At 42.0% G+C, this 17,073-nt stretch overlaps 1 protein-coding gene across 2 annotated transcripts in view; it reads left to right on the top strand.

Moving 5' to 3' along the window:
* Positions 1-17,073, top strand: part of arfgef1 (ADP-ribosylation factor guanine nucleotide-exchange factor 1 (brefeldin A-inhibited)) — a 49,529-nt gene that overhangs the window by 27,955 nt on the left and 4,501 nt on the right. For both annotated transcript variants that reach the window (XM_034572271.1, XM_034572270.1), the window contains 24 exons: positions 2,237-2,471; positions 3,663-3,762; positions 4,090-4,229; positions 4,320-4,428; positions 7,174-7,375; positions 7,494-7,605; positions 8,518-8,723; positions 8,859-8,943; positions 9,085-9,250; positions 9,992-10,143; positions 10,239-10,367; positions 10,448-10,606; positions 11,033-11,177; positions 11,282-11,372; positions 11,676-11,716; positions 11,861-12,030; positions 12,913-13,064; positions 14,299-14,471; positions 14,639-14,799; positions 15,060-15,190; positions 15,456-15,585; positions 15,760-15,895; positions 16,245-16,383; positions 16,846-16,909. In XM_034572271.1, the coding sequence (XP_034428162.1) occupies positions 2,237-2,471; positions 3,663-3,762; positions 4,090-4,229; positions 4,320-4,428; positions 7,174-7,375; positions 7,494-7,605; positions 8,518-8,723; positions 8,859-8,943; positions 9,085-9,250; positions 9,992-10,143; positions 10,239-10,367; positions 10,448-10,606; positions 11,033-11,177; positions 11,282-11,372; positions 11,676-11,716; positions 11,861-12,030; positions 12,913-13,064; positions 14,299-14,471; positions 14,639-14,799; positions 15,060-15,190; positions 15,456-15,585; positions 15,760-15,895; positions 16,245-16,383; positions 16,846-16,909 (3,328 nt within the window). The remainder of the gene's footprint in view (positions 1-2,236; positions 2,472-3,662; positions 3,763-4,089; positions 4,230-4,319; positions 4,429-7,173; positions 7,376-7,493; positions 7,606-8,517; positions 8,724-8,858; positions 8,944-9,084; positions 9,251-9,991; positions 10,144-10,238; positions 10,368-10,447; positions 10,607-11,032; positions 11,178-11,281; positions 11,373-11,675; positions 11,717-11,860; positions 12,031-12,912; positions 13,065-14,298; positions 14,472-14,638; positions 14,800-15,059; positions 15,191-15,455; positions 15,586-15,759; positions 15,896-16,244; positions 16,384-16,845; positions 16,910-17,073) is intronic.

The following is a 17,073-nucleotide window of genomic DNA, read 5'->3' on the forward strand; positions in this document are numbered from 1 at the left end:
AAATCGAGTTAATTTAACTGTGGGTAGATGAACTTGGAGGTTAGTAACACGTTCGTCGAGCCAGTGTTGAAGAAATGATTCTGTGTGAGTGTGTTGGTTGTAAAAATAGACACGAGTCAGGATTTCAAATGAGGAACACTCTAGCAACAACCTCAGTGTTTTGATACAAAGGAGACAATGAGGCATTGCTCAGCATTTTATGAATCACTTCCTGTTTTCATGAAGCACCGAATCTCCTTTTAACGGTTTCCCATTTTCAACACACAAAAAAGAGGAAGGGGATAATCTGGTTTGGCCATCATTCGATATTTCTTCTGACTCTGATTTGCCAGAGACATCTGATTGGCTCGTCCTGATAGCAGGAGCTTTTGTGAAACAGGATTTCCTGCATCTGGTCTCTGTGCATAACTCAATTCACACTGCGTCTGCTGTGTGACTTCCACATTTGTTTATTTACTGCTTTGTCTTTTCGCTCTTTTGGATTTTTAATGTCGCAAATAGACATTTGACACGTGGGTGAGCGTATGTGTGTCTGACTGACGTGGCCGTGTCAACTACCTCCGCACTAATGTGCCATGTCAGTGCAGCACCAGACAGAAACCTTTTACTCTTCTAACGAGGTTGCTCTCCCTGATGTTTCACTCTCTGTAACGTGCACATACAACACAGCACACAGGCTGAACAGCTGCCTTATTATAACCTTAACTATCAGAAACTACTTAGTATCATCAGGCTGGTTTAATCACAACAACACAACTATTCTCCTTCGAGGACTTATCATGTTCCTGTTGGACACCAATGTTTATATCTAGATCGAAATGTACAAAAGCACTTAAATTCAAACAAAGATGAATGTTGTACATATATGATAAATATAAACACATCTTCTTGAGGGGCGGCACGGTGATGTTGTCACTTTCTGTTTTCAACAAGATCTTCCTGTGTCAAGTTTGCATGTGTTCCCCATGTCTGCGTGGGTTCTCTCCGGGTACTCTGGCTTCCTCCCACAGTCCAAAGATGTGATTATTGGGCTTAGGTTAACTGGAGACTGTGACTGTGAATGGTTATTTGTGTCTGTATGTTGGCCCTGCAATACACTCAAGTTTTTTTTGGGTATATTTATTGTGAATTAGTACTTTCTGGTGTTATTTTATTTATTATGTGAGGCACTTTGTGAGTTTGGTCTGAGGAAGCTGTAATAAAAGTTTTTTACGTACTAGATTCATCTGGATGTTCTTTTACCTTTGCTTAATGTGTAAATGATCATCAGTTAAACAAAGTCTTTGTTCAGATTAAAGTGAGGTTTTTGTTGTGGTTTGATATAGTCTTGCATCATTTCCATTTTCTTTTTTTCTATGCCCACATTACCATTAAAATGTAGGTCAGCTCTGACTGAAGTTGTCTCATCTCATCATGACCATCTTACTGCCACTTGGAGAAGAAGTAGAGACACATTTTTGTTGTGCCACATAAGTCGTCTTTTGTCTGCTCACCAGAGATTGAAGACATTTCAGAGAAGCAGCAAATCTCAGCATATAAAGCCGCCGAAAGTGTTTTTTAGCTCAATTTTTTTTCTTTCCTGCTGCTGCAGAAAAAAAAAACGTGGAGCTTTGATTTAGTTGTCCTTGCGTATCTTTGAAGGCTGCCGAAGAGTTTTACTCTCTGAAACAGTAGATACAGTACAGGATAGATGTGCATCACCCTGCTGTTTGTTTGAGTTGAAGGACATACGGTTTAACTTACTTGGTTTTCAGTTCTTAACCCTGAATACATTGTTTTGGAATGTTGATGCTCATCAATTGGACAATCTGTTCTCAGATTTTTGAGCAGATGTCTGGAAAAATGCTTTAAGTTGTTTTAATGTCGCAGCCAGTCTCATTCTCAAAGGTTAGAGAACACTTGTGTAGTATAAGAGCTAAAGATGCAAAGTCCTGCAATTTATGTACAAACAAAAATTCACACTTTCAGTCTTCGCCCTGTTACTGTGTTTTAATTTCATCAATATATCATCATCTCTTTTCCTAATAAAATATTCACACAGACTTTATTATAATATTCCTCTGAAGTTCACATCATTAACAGCTCTCTCTCTTTTACTTATTTTATTTTTGTGGGTCAATGTCAGAATACACAAATACTTTTACAGAGAGAATTCCACCCTTCAAAGCTACACTCTGGTTCGTGTTTGTTTTCTCTGATCTGAAACACCGCTTGATTTTTTTTTTTTCCTCCTCAGGTCCCACGAACTGCGATCGAAGGTCCTGTCCCTCCAGCTGCTTCTGTCCATCCTGCAGAATGCCGGGCCCATCTTCAAGACCAACGAGATGTTCATCAACGCCATCAAGCAGTACCTCTGCGTGGCCCTGTCCAAGAACGGCGTCTCCTCCGTGCCTGAGGTCTTCGAGCTCTCGCTTTCCATTTTCCTCACGCTGCTCTCCCACTTCAAGACACACCTCAAGATGCAAATCGAGGTAACGTATTGACCATCATCTATTGCACAATTAAGAACATTTCAAGCTTTGTTGTAGCCTCTTGAAGTATAAGTGTAAAGATAGAAAATGAAAATGATTCTGCTGGTAGTTTCGATAGGTGCAACTATTACTGTTTTCAAACATTAACTGCAGAAAATGTATGTAATATTGGACTTTTTCCAGAGTTTGTCTTTCACATATTAGGAACATAGCAGGAGATTGTGTGTAGAGATGTCTGGAAATCCCGTGAATCTGTTAACAGTACATAGAAACGGGCGTCTACATGTATGGCTCCTCTTTTCATCCTGAGAAATTGGATTCTTCCACTTTTGCATCTGTTGCCTTATACTGCAGAAACATCATCAACACACCAACTCGCTCGCTGTGAAAAAAATGTTCCCTGCTGCTCACATAGGCTCACTCAGACATTTTCCAGACATAAGACTAGGTAGGAAACCTTTCAGAAAATGTATACAGAAAAACACAGAAAACTGACTCATGCAGAGCCTCCGGAAAATCTCAGCCATATATACAGACTTCAGTGTGTATCTAGAAGTAGCTTAGAAAACTTTTTCAGGCTTCTCTGGAAGCTTTTAATGTGACACAGAAGAAATTCCATATTAATAGTGCACATGCTTGCTCCTAACAAGTATTATCCACCTACTGTTACTCTCCACATGATGTTTTTGTGTTTGTATTTTTCTCTGTTTGGATTCAGATACTTTTTGCAGGAAAATCCAGATGAGCTCATTGGCTAAACACAGTAGCTGTATTTATATAACCACCCACCACTTCTTGTCGGAAAGCAGCTGTTTCTGGCAGCTGACAGTCTTTCTGGGAACCACAGGAAAATAATAACCTAAGTGAGAAGGCTGAGGGAAAGTGGTGGCAAAATATTAAATAGGAATAATTCACAAAATGCACCTGAAATTGTGATCTTTGCAGTGTTTACCTGTTATATATTCCGGTATTGACACCATTTGTCAGTGCAGCCAGCAGCTGACACAGATAATATGTGGGAGACCTGGTAGTGCTGTAACATTCTGCCACCTTGGTGTGATTGAGTCGCTCTGCAAAGTCAGTAACGCCTGCTACATGTGCTGCGTCCGCAGGAGAGAATTAACGACGGCTTCTGAAGGTGTTGTACGGCTGTTGTTCTTGTTCTCACTGTCACATGGTCTCTATCTGCAGGTGTTCTTCAAGGAGATTTTCCTGTACATTCTTGAGACGTCCACAAGCTCCTATGACCACAAGTGGATGGTCATACAAACCCTCACTAGAATATGTGCAGGTTTGTGTCAAAAAATCCTCCCAATAATTCTGATTACTTGTGGATAATTGACAAGTATTTGTACTCTGCTAATAAGACATTAATAGAGGCTGAGGAGAGAAACGTCTGGTTTACCCAAACCCAATGTTCTGCAAAATAAATGTCAGCTAAATACATTTAATCACATCCCATTTTAAAGGTTCTAATTAATCCAATGGTTCTAATTAACCTTTGGTATATTATGTAATTAGTCTGGTGCATCAGACTCAGTGCAGTGTCAACAGTCTGTATTTGTTTTTATAAATTCTCACTGACAAACTCCATCTGTGTCCCATCTGTTTCTGTCAGATGCCCAGAGTGTGGTGGACATCTATGTGAACTACGACTGTGACTTGAATGCTGCTAACATATTCGAGCGTCTTGTCAACGACCTCTCGAAAATTGCACAGGGTCGCGGGGGCCACGAGCTTGGCACAACAACACTGCAGGTTATTTCCTCCTACTTTTTCAAATACTCTTTTTATGTGGCATTACTAGTATTTACTTGACATTGGGATTTTTTTGGTGACCATCTTTAGGAGCTGACCCTGAGAAAGAAAGGTCTCGAATGTCTCGTGTCCATCCTGAAATGTATGGTGGAGTGGAGTAAAGACCAATACGTCAACCCCAACTCTCAGACGAGCCTCGGTGAGACACAAATGCAGCATGAATGTCATTTATCAACATCAGTCTGGCAGCTGTCAAACCTGAACTGAATACAAGATAAGAAGGAAACCACCTTTCTCTTCATTCAAATTCTGCACACTGATCAAAAACTTCGTCTTTAGACTCATCGCCGTTAATTCATGTCTTCCAGCTCAGGTCATAACAAGAGAGACTAGTTACACGCAGATTAACTGTTGAAATGGTGGTCACATCACTGTTAATTAACGATATAATATGTATAAATTCCTCTTTAACATGTCTAAAAACGATTAGACCCATGTTAAATACTTTGTTAAAACCCAGACACATCCTAGCTTTTACTCAAGTTAGCAAGATGTTTCATTTTGGTCATTTATTTGCGTCATATCCGCTTTTCCCCCTGGCTTTGCATGTCTCTGTTATAACTATCGGCGCAAATGACGTATTATGAAGGAAAAACACACTGTTAGCCAGTTATGCTGTTTCCTTCCACTGCTTGTATTGGTCACTCGTGATGGAATACGATTATTCATTACCGTTTGCTACATAATGTGAATATAACTTTAATACATAACCTCATCTGTGAACTAGATTTGCGCCTGAGGTATGTTTTCATTGGAAGTGGTGGTGAAGACAGCAACTCCCATGATCCCATGGTGCTTCATGGGGTTTTGGAATGAGGGACCCCTTGTGGACGAATTACATATTGTGTGTTTAAACTCCAAGAGGAAGTTTTACTGTCAACAAGTGATTCAGATGTCTCATCCAGGAATAGTTTGTGTTTTTTTTTTTTTACATAAGCAGACTGTTGTTTTTCCTCGATATCAGGAGAAAGTAACTCTTTTTTTTTAAAGATGAAACTTTCTAGGGCATTACTAGTGACTAGTCTTTCTTCTGGTCAGCCCATGTGTGGCAGCCATTCATCATTGAGGTTCATTGAGGTCGGTGATTAAGCTCACATCCATCAGCCTGGCTGTAGTCAGTTGTAGGACTGACAGTGTTGGTATTCATTAGGGAAGCGGCCGCTCCGAGGGCGAAAGTGAGAGTTCATTAGCTCAGCTCCAGCCAGAACGAGACAGTGAGAAAAAGCCAGAAAATGAGAGTGCAGGCGGTTCTTAATCCAGAAGGTTTTAGTCTAAAACACAGCAATACCTTAGGCTGAACCATCCTGAATCACCCCCTCTACAGCACATCCTGTGTGTTGAGCCTGGCCCCCAGGTATTCTGTGCACCAGAGAATGTCTGTTGTTTGCTAAAGGAGCAGCTCAAAGTAGAAAGTGCAACTTTTTTCCAAGAGGGCCTGGAAACCACATGCTCGCCTCAGCCCGAGCCATCAGGGCAGGGCAGAGGGAGTTGCATCACTCGCAGGTACATTATCTTGTCAAACTATGACAAGTCGTTAGTCATCCAGCTAAAAGCTCATAGGTCAGAATTTGAATTTTGAATGGTAAATTTGTCCTGTTGGCATCTCATACAATTATGATTTCTCATTGCGCAACACTGAATTTGTGTCATGCTTAATAGGATTACAGAACAATATTCATCTCTGTTCCTTCAATTGTCCTTTGTGTCATTTTTTTCTCCCTTTTTATTGATGACTTCAAAGCAAGAGCAGGTAACAGTCAAATAGTCCGAGTGTTTATTACAACGTGTTGCTGTGGTGGGAATTCTCCAAATTAAATCCTGTTGTGTCTGTAGATTTAAACAGTTTTGTATTAGTCTTCTGATATATAATTTGTGATGTTACTAGGGGCTACTCACTTAGATCCCATAGATTATAACCAAAGCCACGTTTGGATTAATTTGAACTAATGGGAAGGCACCTGTTGTGTACTAAAGGTCTTTGCCGCACATTAAAAATAATCGAATTAATATCTAGGAATAGACTTTGAAGTAACCAGGATAATTTCGCAGCTTGTTCTTGGGGACCTCTCAGGATTCTCAGGATTGCATGGACTCAATGTTTTTCTTTTTCCTTTTTCAAGAAGTGGGAGAACCCATAAATTTCCTGGATGAGGGATTAAATAAACGCATACGAAAATATACAGACTTGGTGCGCAAAGACCTTTTAATGGGTGAAAATATTGGTTTGTTATTATTATGAGGATGTTATTTAGGATTTCAGTTCATTCTCCCTCTCCACCTCCCTCTGTATTCCTCCACCTTTTGTCATCTCTACTGTGTACGCCTGAGAATGGGTGACACCCTGCCAGCTCACATTACTGTGGCCGTGTCCTGAATGTTTTAAAGAGTTTCCAATGTGTAATCAGACGCCTGGCCTTAGTGCAGAGTTACTGGGTGGACATATTTTAGCTGCAGTGAATCCTCAAGCTCGTCTCTGCAGGCTTACTAACATCTCAGGCCTCTAAGTTCTGTGTTTCCTCTTTGACACCCTGAAGCTTTTTAGATAAGCCACCTTTTATAACATCCTCCTTCCTTGCACCTGCTCTGTGTGCATGTGTGAATAAGTGCATGTGAGCTAAACCAGTGTTGCATACTCTCCCTGCCAACAACAATCATTAAGAAAAGACCCCCAGGGTCATTTTGAGCCGTGCTGCAGTTTCCCCTTTCAATTACTCCCACAGCTCATTTTTTATGCCTCCAGGCTGTTTGTCCCAACAAAAGAGTTTCAATTTAAAAACTCATAGCTATGTGTTGGTTTCAGGGGGTTTGCTTCTAAGAGGAACAGTAGAAATACTTTGTTTATTTTGACTTATTCCTTCTCAATGTTTTTTTTTTTACACCTCAGGCCAAGAGAAACCAGCAGAGCAGGAGAGCACAGAGACCAAAGCTCCTGAGACCATAAACCGCTATGGAAGTATCAACTCTCTGGACTCCACAGCCTCATCTGGCATTGGCAGCTATAGCACCCAAATGTCAGGCACTGACAACCCCGAGCAGTTTGAGGTCCTCAAACAGCAAAAGGAGATCATCGAGCAGGGCATTGATCTGTAAGTTTCACCACACACACACACACACACACATACACGCACTTACATTTTAGTTTTTTTTTTTTTGTTGATACTATTGAATTGAATTGGTAACTTCTGTCGTCTTGATTCTACTCAGGTTCAACAAGAAACCAAAGAGAGGAATCCAGTACCTTCAAGAGCAAGGCATGCTGGGTACAACCCCAGAGGACCTGGCTCAGTTCTTGCACCAGGAAGAGAGGCTTGACTCGGTAACAAGTCTTCTTCTGTTTTTGTTTGGTTTCCCTGCTAAAGTGCTCAAAACTCCAAATTAATATCTGGATCTATTGAATTTAAATGTGGTTTCATAAAGTTCCCTGGCAGAGATATAAATGCACTCTACTGAGAGTTATTTGAGTTTGCTGCTTCATTTACCTCATTATTCACATCAACACGATCGTCAGCATCATCTTTGTGCCGCCTTTGTTATTGTTATTGTCACAGATCTCAAAAATATGCCTGTGACAAATTGCGGTAAATTGTTGTCTCTCAAAGGACTAGATAAAAACTTTTATTGGGTTTGTGTGAGTCGTGATGAAGAAAGTTATCATAGCAGCAAACAAAGCGGAAGTACCAAGTCAACACACCCTACCTTGTGCATCAGCCAACCAAACCACACGGAAGTTGCAGAGTTATCTAATGTCTGTTCCTCAACATTAAACTGACACTCTGACCTAGAGTCCTATATATATATATATATATATATATATATATATTTCCTATATGCAGCGTAACTGCAGTTTGAGATCATTCTAATGATAAGCACACTCCGTCTTGATTGTACAGCCTAGAGGATGTCTGTGCACCGCGGTAATCAGCATTAAAGAGTGTTCATAAATTCTGGCCCTGAGCTACAGTGGCACCACTGTGCTACATATATTTATCTCATCTACATTCACTGGATGTTCTTGCTGTTAGAACAGTGGTTCTTACAGGCTGCTAGTGGAAATAAATAATATGGACAGACAAATAAGTTGCTGTTCTGCCGTGTTGAAATAGATTTTCTCCCTGTTTTTCCCTCTTATGGCGAGAGAAATGTCAGGTGCAGGGTTTTAGACTCATGTATGTAATATTTCAGGATGAAAAAAAATATACGTCTGACGTCTTCTCTTTTTCTCTCTTAGACGCAAGTGGGAGAGTTCCTAGGGGATAATGACCGTTTCAATAAAGAGGTGATGTACGCCTACGTGGATCAAATGGACTTCCTGGGCAAAGACTTTGTTTCCGCTCTGAGGATGTTCTTGGAGGGCTTTCGGCTCCCCGGAGAGGCCCAGAAGATCGACCGGCTCATGGAGAAGTTCGCAGCAAGATATCTGGAGTGCAATCAGGGGTGTGTTGTGGTTGGAAGATCCTGACAATAGAAATAGTTGACTTCGATTTTGTCTGGCCCACATTCTGTACAACATGCTGTTAAATGAATCTGCCTTCTCTCTTTCCCTACCTCCTTCTGCCGTCAATTTTCTAGACAAACCCTCTTTGCCAGTGCTGACACGGCATATGTCCTCGCCTACTCGATCATTATGTTGACGACAGACCTTCACAGCCCGCAGGTAAGCACTCCACCTCAGCGAGACGGCAGCCTTCGGGAATGCGTCTCGACAGCAGTCATTTCCTCAGATATTTCAGTATAAATCACAGGGTTTTGCATGAGCAGCTTTTGACCCACATCTCTGCTGTTGTTGTCTGCAAAGGTGAAGAATAAAATGACAAAGGAGCAATACATCAAGATGAACCGCGGCATCAACGACAGCAAAGACCTGCCCGAGGAAAATCTCTCGGCCATCTATGACGAGATTGCAGGGAAAAAGATCGCCATGAAGGAGACGAAAGAGATCACGATGAAATCCAACAAGCACAGTGAGTCTCACTGACATGAGATGTCTCATAAACGTTATAAACACTGAGACAAAGATTCCAGATATTATCCAGAGCCATTTACCTGATACCATTGTTGCTATAATGGCTTTGGATTACACTTTCAGTCACCATAGATACATCAGATGTAAACTGATTAGATTATCTACAGACGCTCGTGAATAATTGTCAGATAAGATCACACGGAAATTATGGGTTGGCCATAATTTCCGTGTTTCGTGTCTGCTGGGAGTTGCGTACGGTCACATGCACATGCCCAAGGTTCCATTCATACTAAAATGATGGTCTGCAGCGGCACGTGGATCATTCTAGATGGTAGGTATATTGTACCTGGAGCACGCACAGTCGAGGTGTACAGTCAGCACGGCCACAAATATTTGGCTCCAAATCTTGTGTACCCTCGCAGACGTGGGTGGATGGATGACAACATTAACGTCATGAGAAACTATAGCAGCCCATAGCAGACGGGCGGGTACAGAAACCATGAATTTGCCTTAAGAATCACTAGAACTCAACTTTCACAGCTATTTTTAAACGGTGTGAAAATTGACAACACAGTAAATCGGCTTTTTCACATTTTGCATTTTTACGTTTTGTCTCTCGACAGTTTAGCTTCTTTCTGACACTTGTTAGATGAAAAGCTGCCAAGTTATCTGTGCTGAGCTGGTTTGTTTTTGCTGTAAAAAGCAAACGTGTGACCCTCTGCTGTTGATTGTCACCCAGGTGTGGCAAGTGAGAAGCAGAGGCGTCTGCTGTACAACGTGGAGATGGAGCAGATGGCCAAGACGGCAAAGGCGCTGATGGAAGCCGTCAGCCATGTCCAGGCTCCCTTCACCAGCGCCACACATCTGGAGCACGTCAGGCCCATGTTCAAGGTAACACAAGCAGACGCACGCAGATGCAGTGTAAGGCACCTACACTGTTCCACACACACATGCGGCAGCTCATCAACCCCTCTATTGTTCCTCAGCTGGCATGGACACCCTTCCTGGCTGCTTTCAGCGTGGGTCTTCAGGACTGTGACGACACCGAGGTGGCCTCTCTGTGTCTTGAAGGCATCCGCTGGGCCATCAGGATAGCGAGCATCTTCTCCATACAGGTACTGCTGTCAGAACTGGAGGATTAATGTGCTCTTCTTCAGCCTGCAGCATTTCTGACACACTGCTTTGTCTGTAACAGTTGGAGAGGGACGCGTACGTCCAGGCGCTGGCCAGGTTCACCCTGCTCACTGCCAGCTCCGGCATCTCAGAAATGAAGCAGAAGAACATCGACACCATCAAGACCCTCATCACTGTGGCCCACACTGATGGCAACTATCTGGGCAACTCCTGGCACGAGGTTTAAAATATTTTTTGCCTCAACTGTCTTTCATGCACTTTCCTTACAAAACTCTCTTCTATATAACCTCAACCTATCTATCTCCTTCAAATCTGTTTTCTTGATTCATGCAATGAACCCCAACAGGACAAAATTTTCAAAGGGATGAATGTGTATGTTTTTGACAATCAAGCGCAACAGGAAACAAACGAACACAGCCTCTTATGGGTTATCATTTTAAGAAGATGTCTAAAAGCAGTAACATTGTATTAAACATAAAATAATGTCAAAGTTAAATTTACACAGTATTTATTATATTCGGCTCTCCAAACAACCACAACAAGTTTTCAATTGCGGTTAAATACAATTTTTTGCTGAACCTACCAATAAAAATCCTAATCCCTCACTCTTGTAAATACTCCACTGTCTAAATACGTCTCCTCTCAGATCATGAAGTGCATCAGTCAGTTGGAGCTGGCTCAGCTGATCGGTACGGGGGTGAAGGCACGCTACATCTCAGGGACGGTGCGGGGCAAAGAGGGCTTTCTTTCAAGCACCAAGGAGCAGAGCAACGATGAGTACCTGGGTCTAGGTCAGACATGTTCTATTCTTTTATTGGGAGCAGTACTTGTAGTAAATTAGGTCAAAATAATACATGTTTTTCTCTGTTTAAATCCTCTTTCCTTTGCTTTGCAGTCGGAGGGACAGTGGACCGTAAGCAGATTGCCAGCATTCAGGAATCCATTGGCGAGACCAGCTCTCAGAGTGTGGTGGTCGCAGTCGACAGGTACTGTAGTCACCAAAATCCAGAAACCTGGGCTCAGTTTATTTGGTTGAACTCCCATGTCTTTTTTTTTTTTCTTCATATAATTGCTTTCAGTGCATTGAATGGGGTATAATGAACTAAGATCCTTATAAAAAATGATGACATTTAATGAAAAATAGCACGAACTGCACATTCAAATCCAGTTAAACATAAACTGGTTGCGCAGGTAGTATATCGTAAACAGAGATTTTTCATTTTGCATCCGTCAATGTTTCAAATCTCACGTGTCTCCTAAATAATCACTAATTTTTTCCTCCTCTTTAGGGTATTCACAGGTTCTACCAGACTGGACGGCAACGCAATAGGTGAGTGTAGCTGAACTACCTTCACACTGCATTATACTTTCCCCTCCAGGTACATTCTTGCTATTTTTGATCACAGTGACTCACCTTCCCTGAATAAATCACCTTCCCTGCACTCATTGCCAACATCTTGTATCTGTTTGTCAGTTGATTTTGTGCGCTGGCTGTGTGCTGTGTCCATGGATGAGCTGGCCTCGCCCACACACCCACGTATGTTCAGCCTGCAAAAAATAGTGGAGATCTCCTACTACAACATGGGCCGCATCCGGCTGCAGTGGTCCAGGATCTGGGAGGTCATCGGGGACCATTTCAACAAGGTGGGTGAGGGTTTGGTCCTTCACTTCAGGGTGGTTGACGTGAGACACAAGCACATTTTTTTAAAGGTTCAGTGTGGAGGATTTAGTTGCACTCTAGCAGTGAGGCTGCAAATTGTAAAACCAAATGAATACCCCTGCCTTTCCAAGCATAAAGGAGAATTTACAGTAGCACAGAAGAAAATAAAAAAAACAGAGTAGAGGAAAAATCCAGGGCAGAAGTTTGATGAGCGCACAGATGCAGTGTGAGCATGAGGAGAAGAGCTGAGGCTGGAGTGCAAGAAATCAAAGCACAAGCATATTTGAGTACAGGCGCCGGGTTTTGAGTGAGAGCATCACAAAATACGGAAGTTAAATCAATACATCCTGTTCACAAACTGAAAGACCACACTCTTGAATAAAGATAGGAACGAAAAGAACAGTGGCCTTGTGTTTGGTTTGTCTGTTTTGGGTTACTATAGAAACATGAGGGTGCAACGTGACTGAATATAAAGTGTTCTTTATAAGATAACACAAACAACGATTCTTAGTTTAATAATTATAACTATAGTTTTCCTTTTTGTTACATTTTTAGTATAGACAGAAAAGCTTTTTGGCATTTTGGTTTTAAAAGACACATACTTCACAGACGCTCAGTTTCTCACTGAGTAGCTGTGAACTGGGTTTGGCATGTGTGAACTCAAATCCTCAGTTATCCATCATATTTGAAAGTTAATATTTTGTACCTACTTCAGTGCACTTTGATGCTTGTTATTCAGTTATACATCATACTGAAAGAACAGCTTGTTCTTGGGAAGCTGCACTTAAGAAAATGATTTAAAAAAACTATGAAATGTTAAAGAAAATCAGTGTGCTGTGTCTGAAATATGTTTTATCTCTGTGCAGGTCGGCTGTAATTCCAACGAAGATGTGGCGATCTTCGCCGTTGACTCTCTCAGGCAACTGTCCATGAAGTTTTTGGAGAAGGGGGAACTGGCTAATTTCAGATTCCAGAAAGACTTCCTGAGGCCTTTCGAGCACATCATGAAAAAGAACAGGTAAAAATAAAACAGTGCATATATTTGTGAGTAGGTGCTTGTTGTGATTCCAATGTCAGGGTTGTGCACAGACATTTTCTGTATTGTGTATGTGAGTGGCCACTATTTCTGGACTGTGGACACACACACACACACACACACAGGATCAAGTCGCACTCCCCTCCTCCCCTCAGCCCATCTCTGCCTTCACTGTTATTCATTCTCTCTCTGTGTGTTGTTCTTGTTGCAGTGAGTAAGCGTATTGTTTGGTCGTTCACTCAGAGAAAAGCAGCACGCCAACATTTTGCCCGTCCCCTCTCAGTCTGTTTGCGTTACCCTCCCAGTGAATTTGCGACGAAGCCTCTTTTTCCTTTTTTTTCTCCTTGTTTATTGCAAATCCATCTTGAATGGAATTTTCACAGCTATCGCGTATAAATGAGTTTGATTTAAGCGTCGTAATTATCGGCATGAAGCACATCTGAAGGCAAGCTGTTTTACTGCACCGCACTTTTCATTGATGTGAAAGAGTAGCGGTGCAAATATAAATCCACCCACACGCTGAACAGACTGAGGGCTTCACCAGAGAGGAGATGGCAGACGGCCATGTAAACCCTTCAGCACAGTGTGTCCATTAGACTCACTCATGCTGCCCTCCTCTGTGGTGTGTGTGTGTGTGTGTGTTGTTGTACAGCTATTTTTGTGAGGACCAGTTTGAGTCTACAACCGACAGAGTGAGGACATTTTGGGAAAGTGAGGACCTGTTGGCCGGGCCTCACTTTGTGACCCCCCTTTAATTGACTGTTTGGGGGTTAAGACTTGGTTTTAGGGTTAGGCTTAGAATTAGGTTTGGGTTAGGCATTTAGTTTGGATGGTTAGGGTAAGGGGCTAGGGAATGTATTATGCCAATGAGTGTCCTCACTAAGATAGCTGCGTGTGTGCGTGTGTGTAATGGTAAGTGGAGGCAGAGCTTCTCTCTCATTCATAACTAGTGAGCAGTTAGGAATGCTCTTCACTATGGCAACAGTTGATTTAAAACCCTGTCGTGCCAGTGCTGGAATAATGATTCTGCTTGAAAATGGAATTGTGGAGCTTTTAAAGCCAATTGACATCAATGAAGAGATGAATTTCCTCCTTTGTAATTGATTGACTCTTGTGTTTCTTACTATCTTACTCACTTTTTCCTCTCCTCTGTGATCGCTTCTTTCTTGACCTTGTCCACCCAATCCCTGTCCTCCTCCCAACTCACTCTCTCCAGGTCTCCCACCATCAGAGACATGGTGGTGCGCTGTATAGCCCAGATGGTTAACTCCCAGGCGGCAAACATCCGCTCAGGATGGAAGAACATCTTCTCCGTCTTTCACCTGGCCGCCTCGGACCAGGACGAGAGCATTGTGGAGCTGGCCTTCCAGACCACGGGCCACATCGTCAGTAAGTCCCAACACACACACACACACACACAGACAGAACGACATTACAAGTTCAATTACAACCTTCCTTATTTCATTTTCTAAACCGATTGCATCGTTGTATTTGATCTGACATCCCCTTTCTCCTCTCTTTATTCCGCTATCACCTCCCTCTACTCTGTCTCCCAGCGAATGTATTTGAAAAGCACTTTGCGGCCACCATCGACTCCTTCCAGGACGCCGTTAAGTGTCTGTCGGAGTTTGCCTGTAACGCCTCCTTCCCAGACACCAGCATGGAAGCCATCCGCCTCATTCGACACTGCGCCAAATACGTCTCAGAGAGGCCGCAGGTCAATATCTCGCAAGTCAATTTCTGACTTTATAGGTGGCGTGTGATGAATAAACAAAACTGTATTGACTCAGCTGCAGACTAGATAGAAGATGAATAATATTGGTTTACTGAAGCAGGAAGATGATGGTAACAAGAATGCAGCTGAAGCCCTGAGACAGTGTGAGCGTGTGTGTTTCAGGCACATCAGGGGCACGTACAGTATTTATGGAAATGTCTGTTTGTGTAGCAGGGTTAACTTTCCCCTTGTTTCTCTCCCAGGCCTTTAAAGACTACACCAGTGATGACATGAATGTAGCGCCTGAGGACCGTGTGTGGGTGCGGGGATGGTTCCCAATTCTCTTCGAGCTCTCCTGCATCATCAACAGGTGTAAGCTGGACGTCAGGACCAGGTAGGCGCTGTTCACCTTTTTAGCCAGTTCTTCAAGGTTTTTTTTTTTTTTAAATTCATGCACAATAAAAGGCATGAAACTGGATCGTTTAACTTCTGTGAATTTAGATTAATGCAAAGGCAGCAGTAAAAATCAATCTATTGAGTTCTGGAGTCTCAATAATTACTGTTTGCAAATCAAAGCTCGATGGCTATAGCTTTGAAAACAGCAAATTCATCTATAACATCAAGGAAAGGGCAAATCTATGTATGTGTGCTTTTCCCAGGGGGCTAACCGTGATGTTTGAAGTGATGAAGACCTACGGGCACACCTTTGAAAAGCACTGGTGGCAGGACCTGTTCAGAATCGTCTTCAGGATCTTCGACAACATGAAGCTGCCCGAGCAACAGACGGAGGTAAACGACAAGTCTGGCATCTGCAACAGCTGTTTCATATCCCGTGGTTTTAACAGCTGTTCCCCCCCGTGGGAATTCATGCAAACACATGGAACTAAAATATCACAATATCTCATCTTTATTCCTCCAGTATATTGTAGTTTTTCTCTGCATTTCACTGTGTTGCCCCCTCAGAAAGCCGAGTGGATGACCACCACCTGCAACCATGCCCTTTATGCCATCTGTGATGTCTTCACCCAATATTTTGAGTCCCTCAATGATGTCCTGCTGGATGATATTCTGGCTCAGCTCTACTGGTGTGTGCAGCAAGGTGAGGACTCTATTTTGCTATTGTTATTCCTGTTATTTTTAATTTCATACAAGTAGATAATCTTTAGATAGCCTGGATGTTGGGCCTGTTAATGCTCAGATTGTTTAGGAGCTTAAAGAAGCAACAGACATTAGAACAGACCAAAAAAAGACGTATAAGCGAATGTCCAGTTGCCATTTTTACTGTTTTGTGGTTGTTTATTATAAACAAAAAGAGGCACAAATCTTATCAGACTTTATGCATCGATACACGTCACCATTTTTGTCTCTCCTCTTTTTTAATTAACACTTCCCTTCTCCCTCCTCCTCTCCCTTCTCCCTCCTCCTCCTCATCATCTCTGCATCTGTAGATAATGAGCAGCTTGCCCGGTCAGGCACCAACTGTCTGGAGAATGTGGTCATCCTGAACGGAGAGAAGTTTTCCCCCGAGACCTGGGACAAGACATGTAACTGCATGCTGGACATCTTCAAGACCACCATCCCTCACGCGTAAGCTGCCGCACTGAAAACACAACTGCCTCTCGTTCAAAGACAAGGAAAAAAGACGAGCCATACATGCTCATTGCTAAATGTTCTATTCTAGTTGATTTACCCAAAAAAATAAAAAGGAGTTAATTGTTTAACTCAGCAGTAAATCTAATTAACATATTGGCATTAGCTGCTAAATTAACGTTGCAATGGTAATAACACAAGAATGAAATGGACAATTTTACTGTCTGTATCATTTTCCTCAAACAACTTGCAATGAATTCCTTATTTAATTTGATTCTTCGAAATACAAACCAAATGGATATTTCTCTCAAGGAAAAATTGATCATCAACCGTGAATTAAACTAAATTAAGACCTTGTTTGATGGATAACGTAGCTCAGGTAATTTTGTAGCGTGAAAGTCGTTTGTTATTCTGTACAATGATGAATATGATTTATTGAATAAATACTCTGTTTTTCAGGCTGTTAACATGGAGACCTGAGGGAGAACACTTGACAACCCAGAGTCCGTCTGACAAACAGTTGGTGAGGAAATCCACAAGTTTCTTTGTTAGTTTTTTATGTGAATGAATTACTGTTCATTCTGGTTTTGCATGTTGTTTGCTGAACATATTTTTCCTTGTGATATTTGTTGAATTTTATTTGCATATCTTTTGCATATAAATATTTGTTTCTACTCTCTCAAGGTT

This window comes from Hippoglossus hippoglossus, chromosome 20 (assembly GCF_009819705.1).
Source record: "Hippoglossus hippoglossus isolate fHipHip1 chromosome 20, fHipHip1.pri, whole genome shotgun sequence".
In the NCBI taxonomy this organism is placed as follows: Eukaryota; Metazoa; Chordata; class Actinopteri; order Pleuronectiformes; family Pleuronectidae; genus Hippoglossus; species Hippoglossus hippoglossus.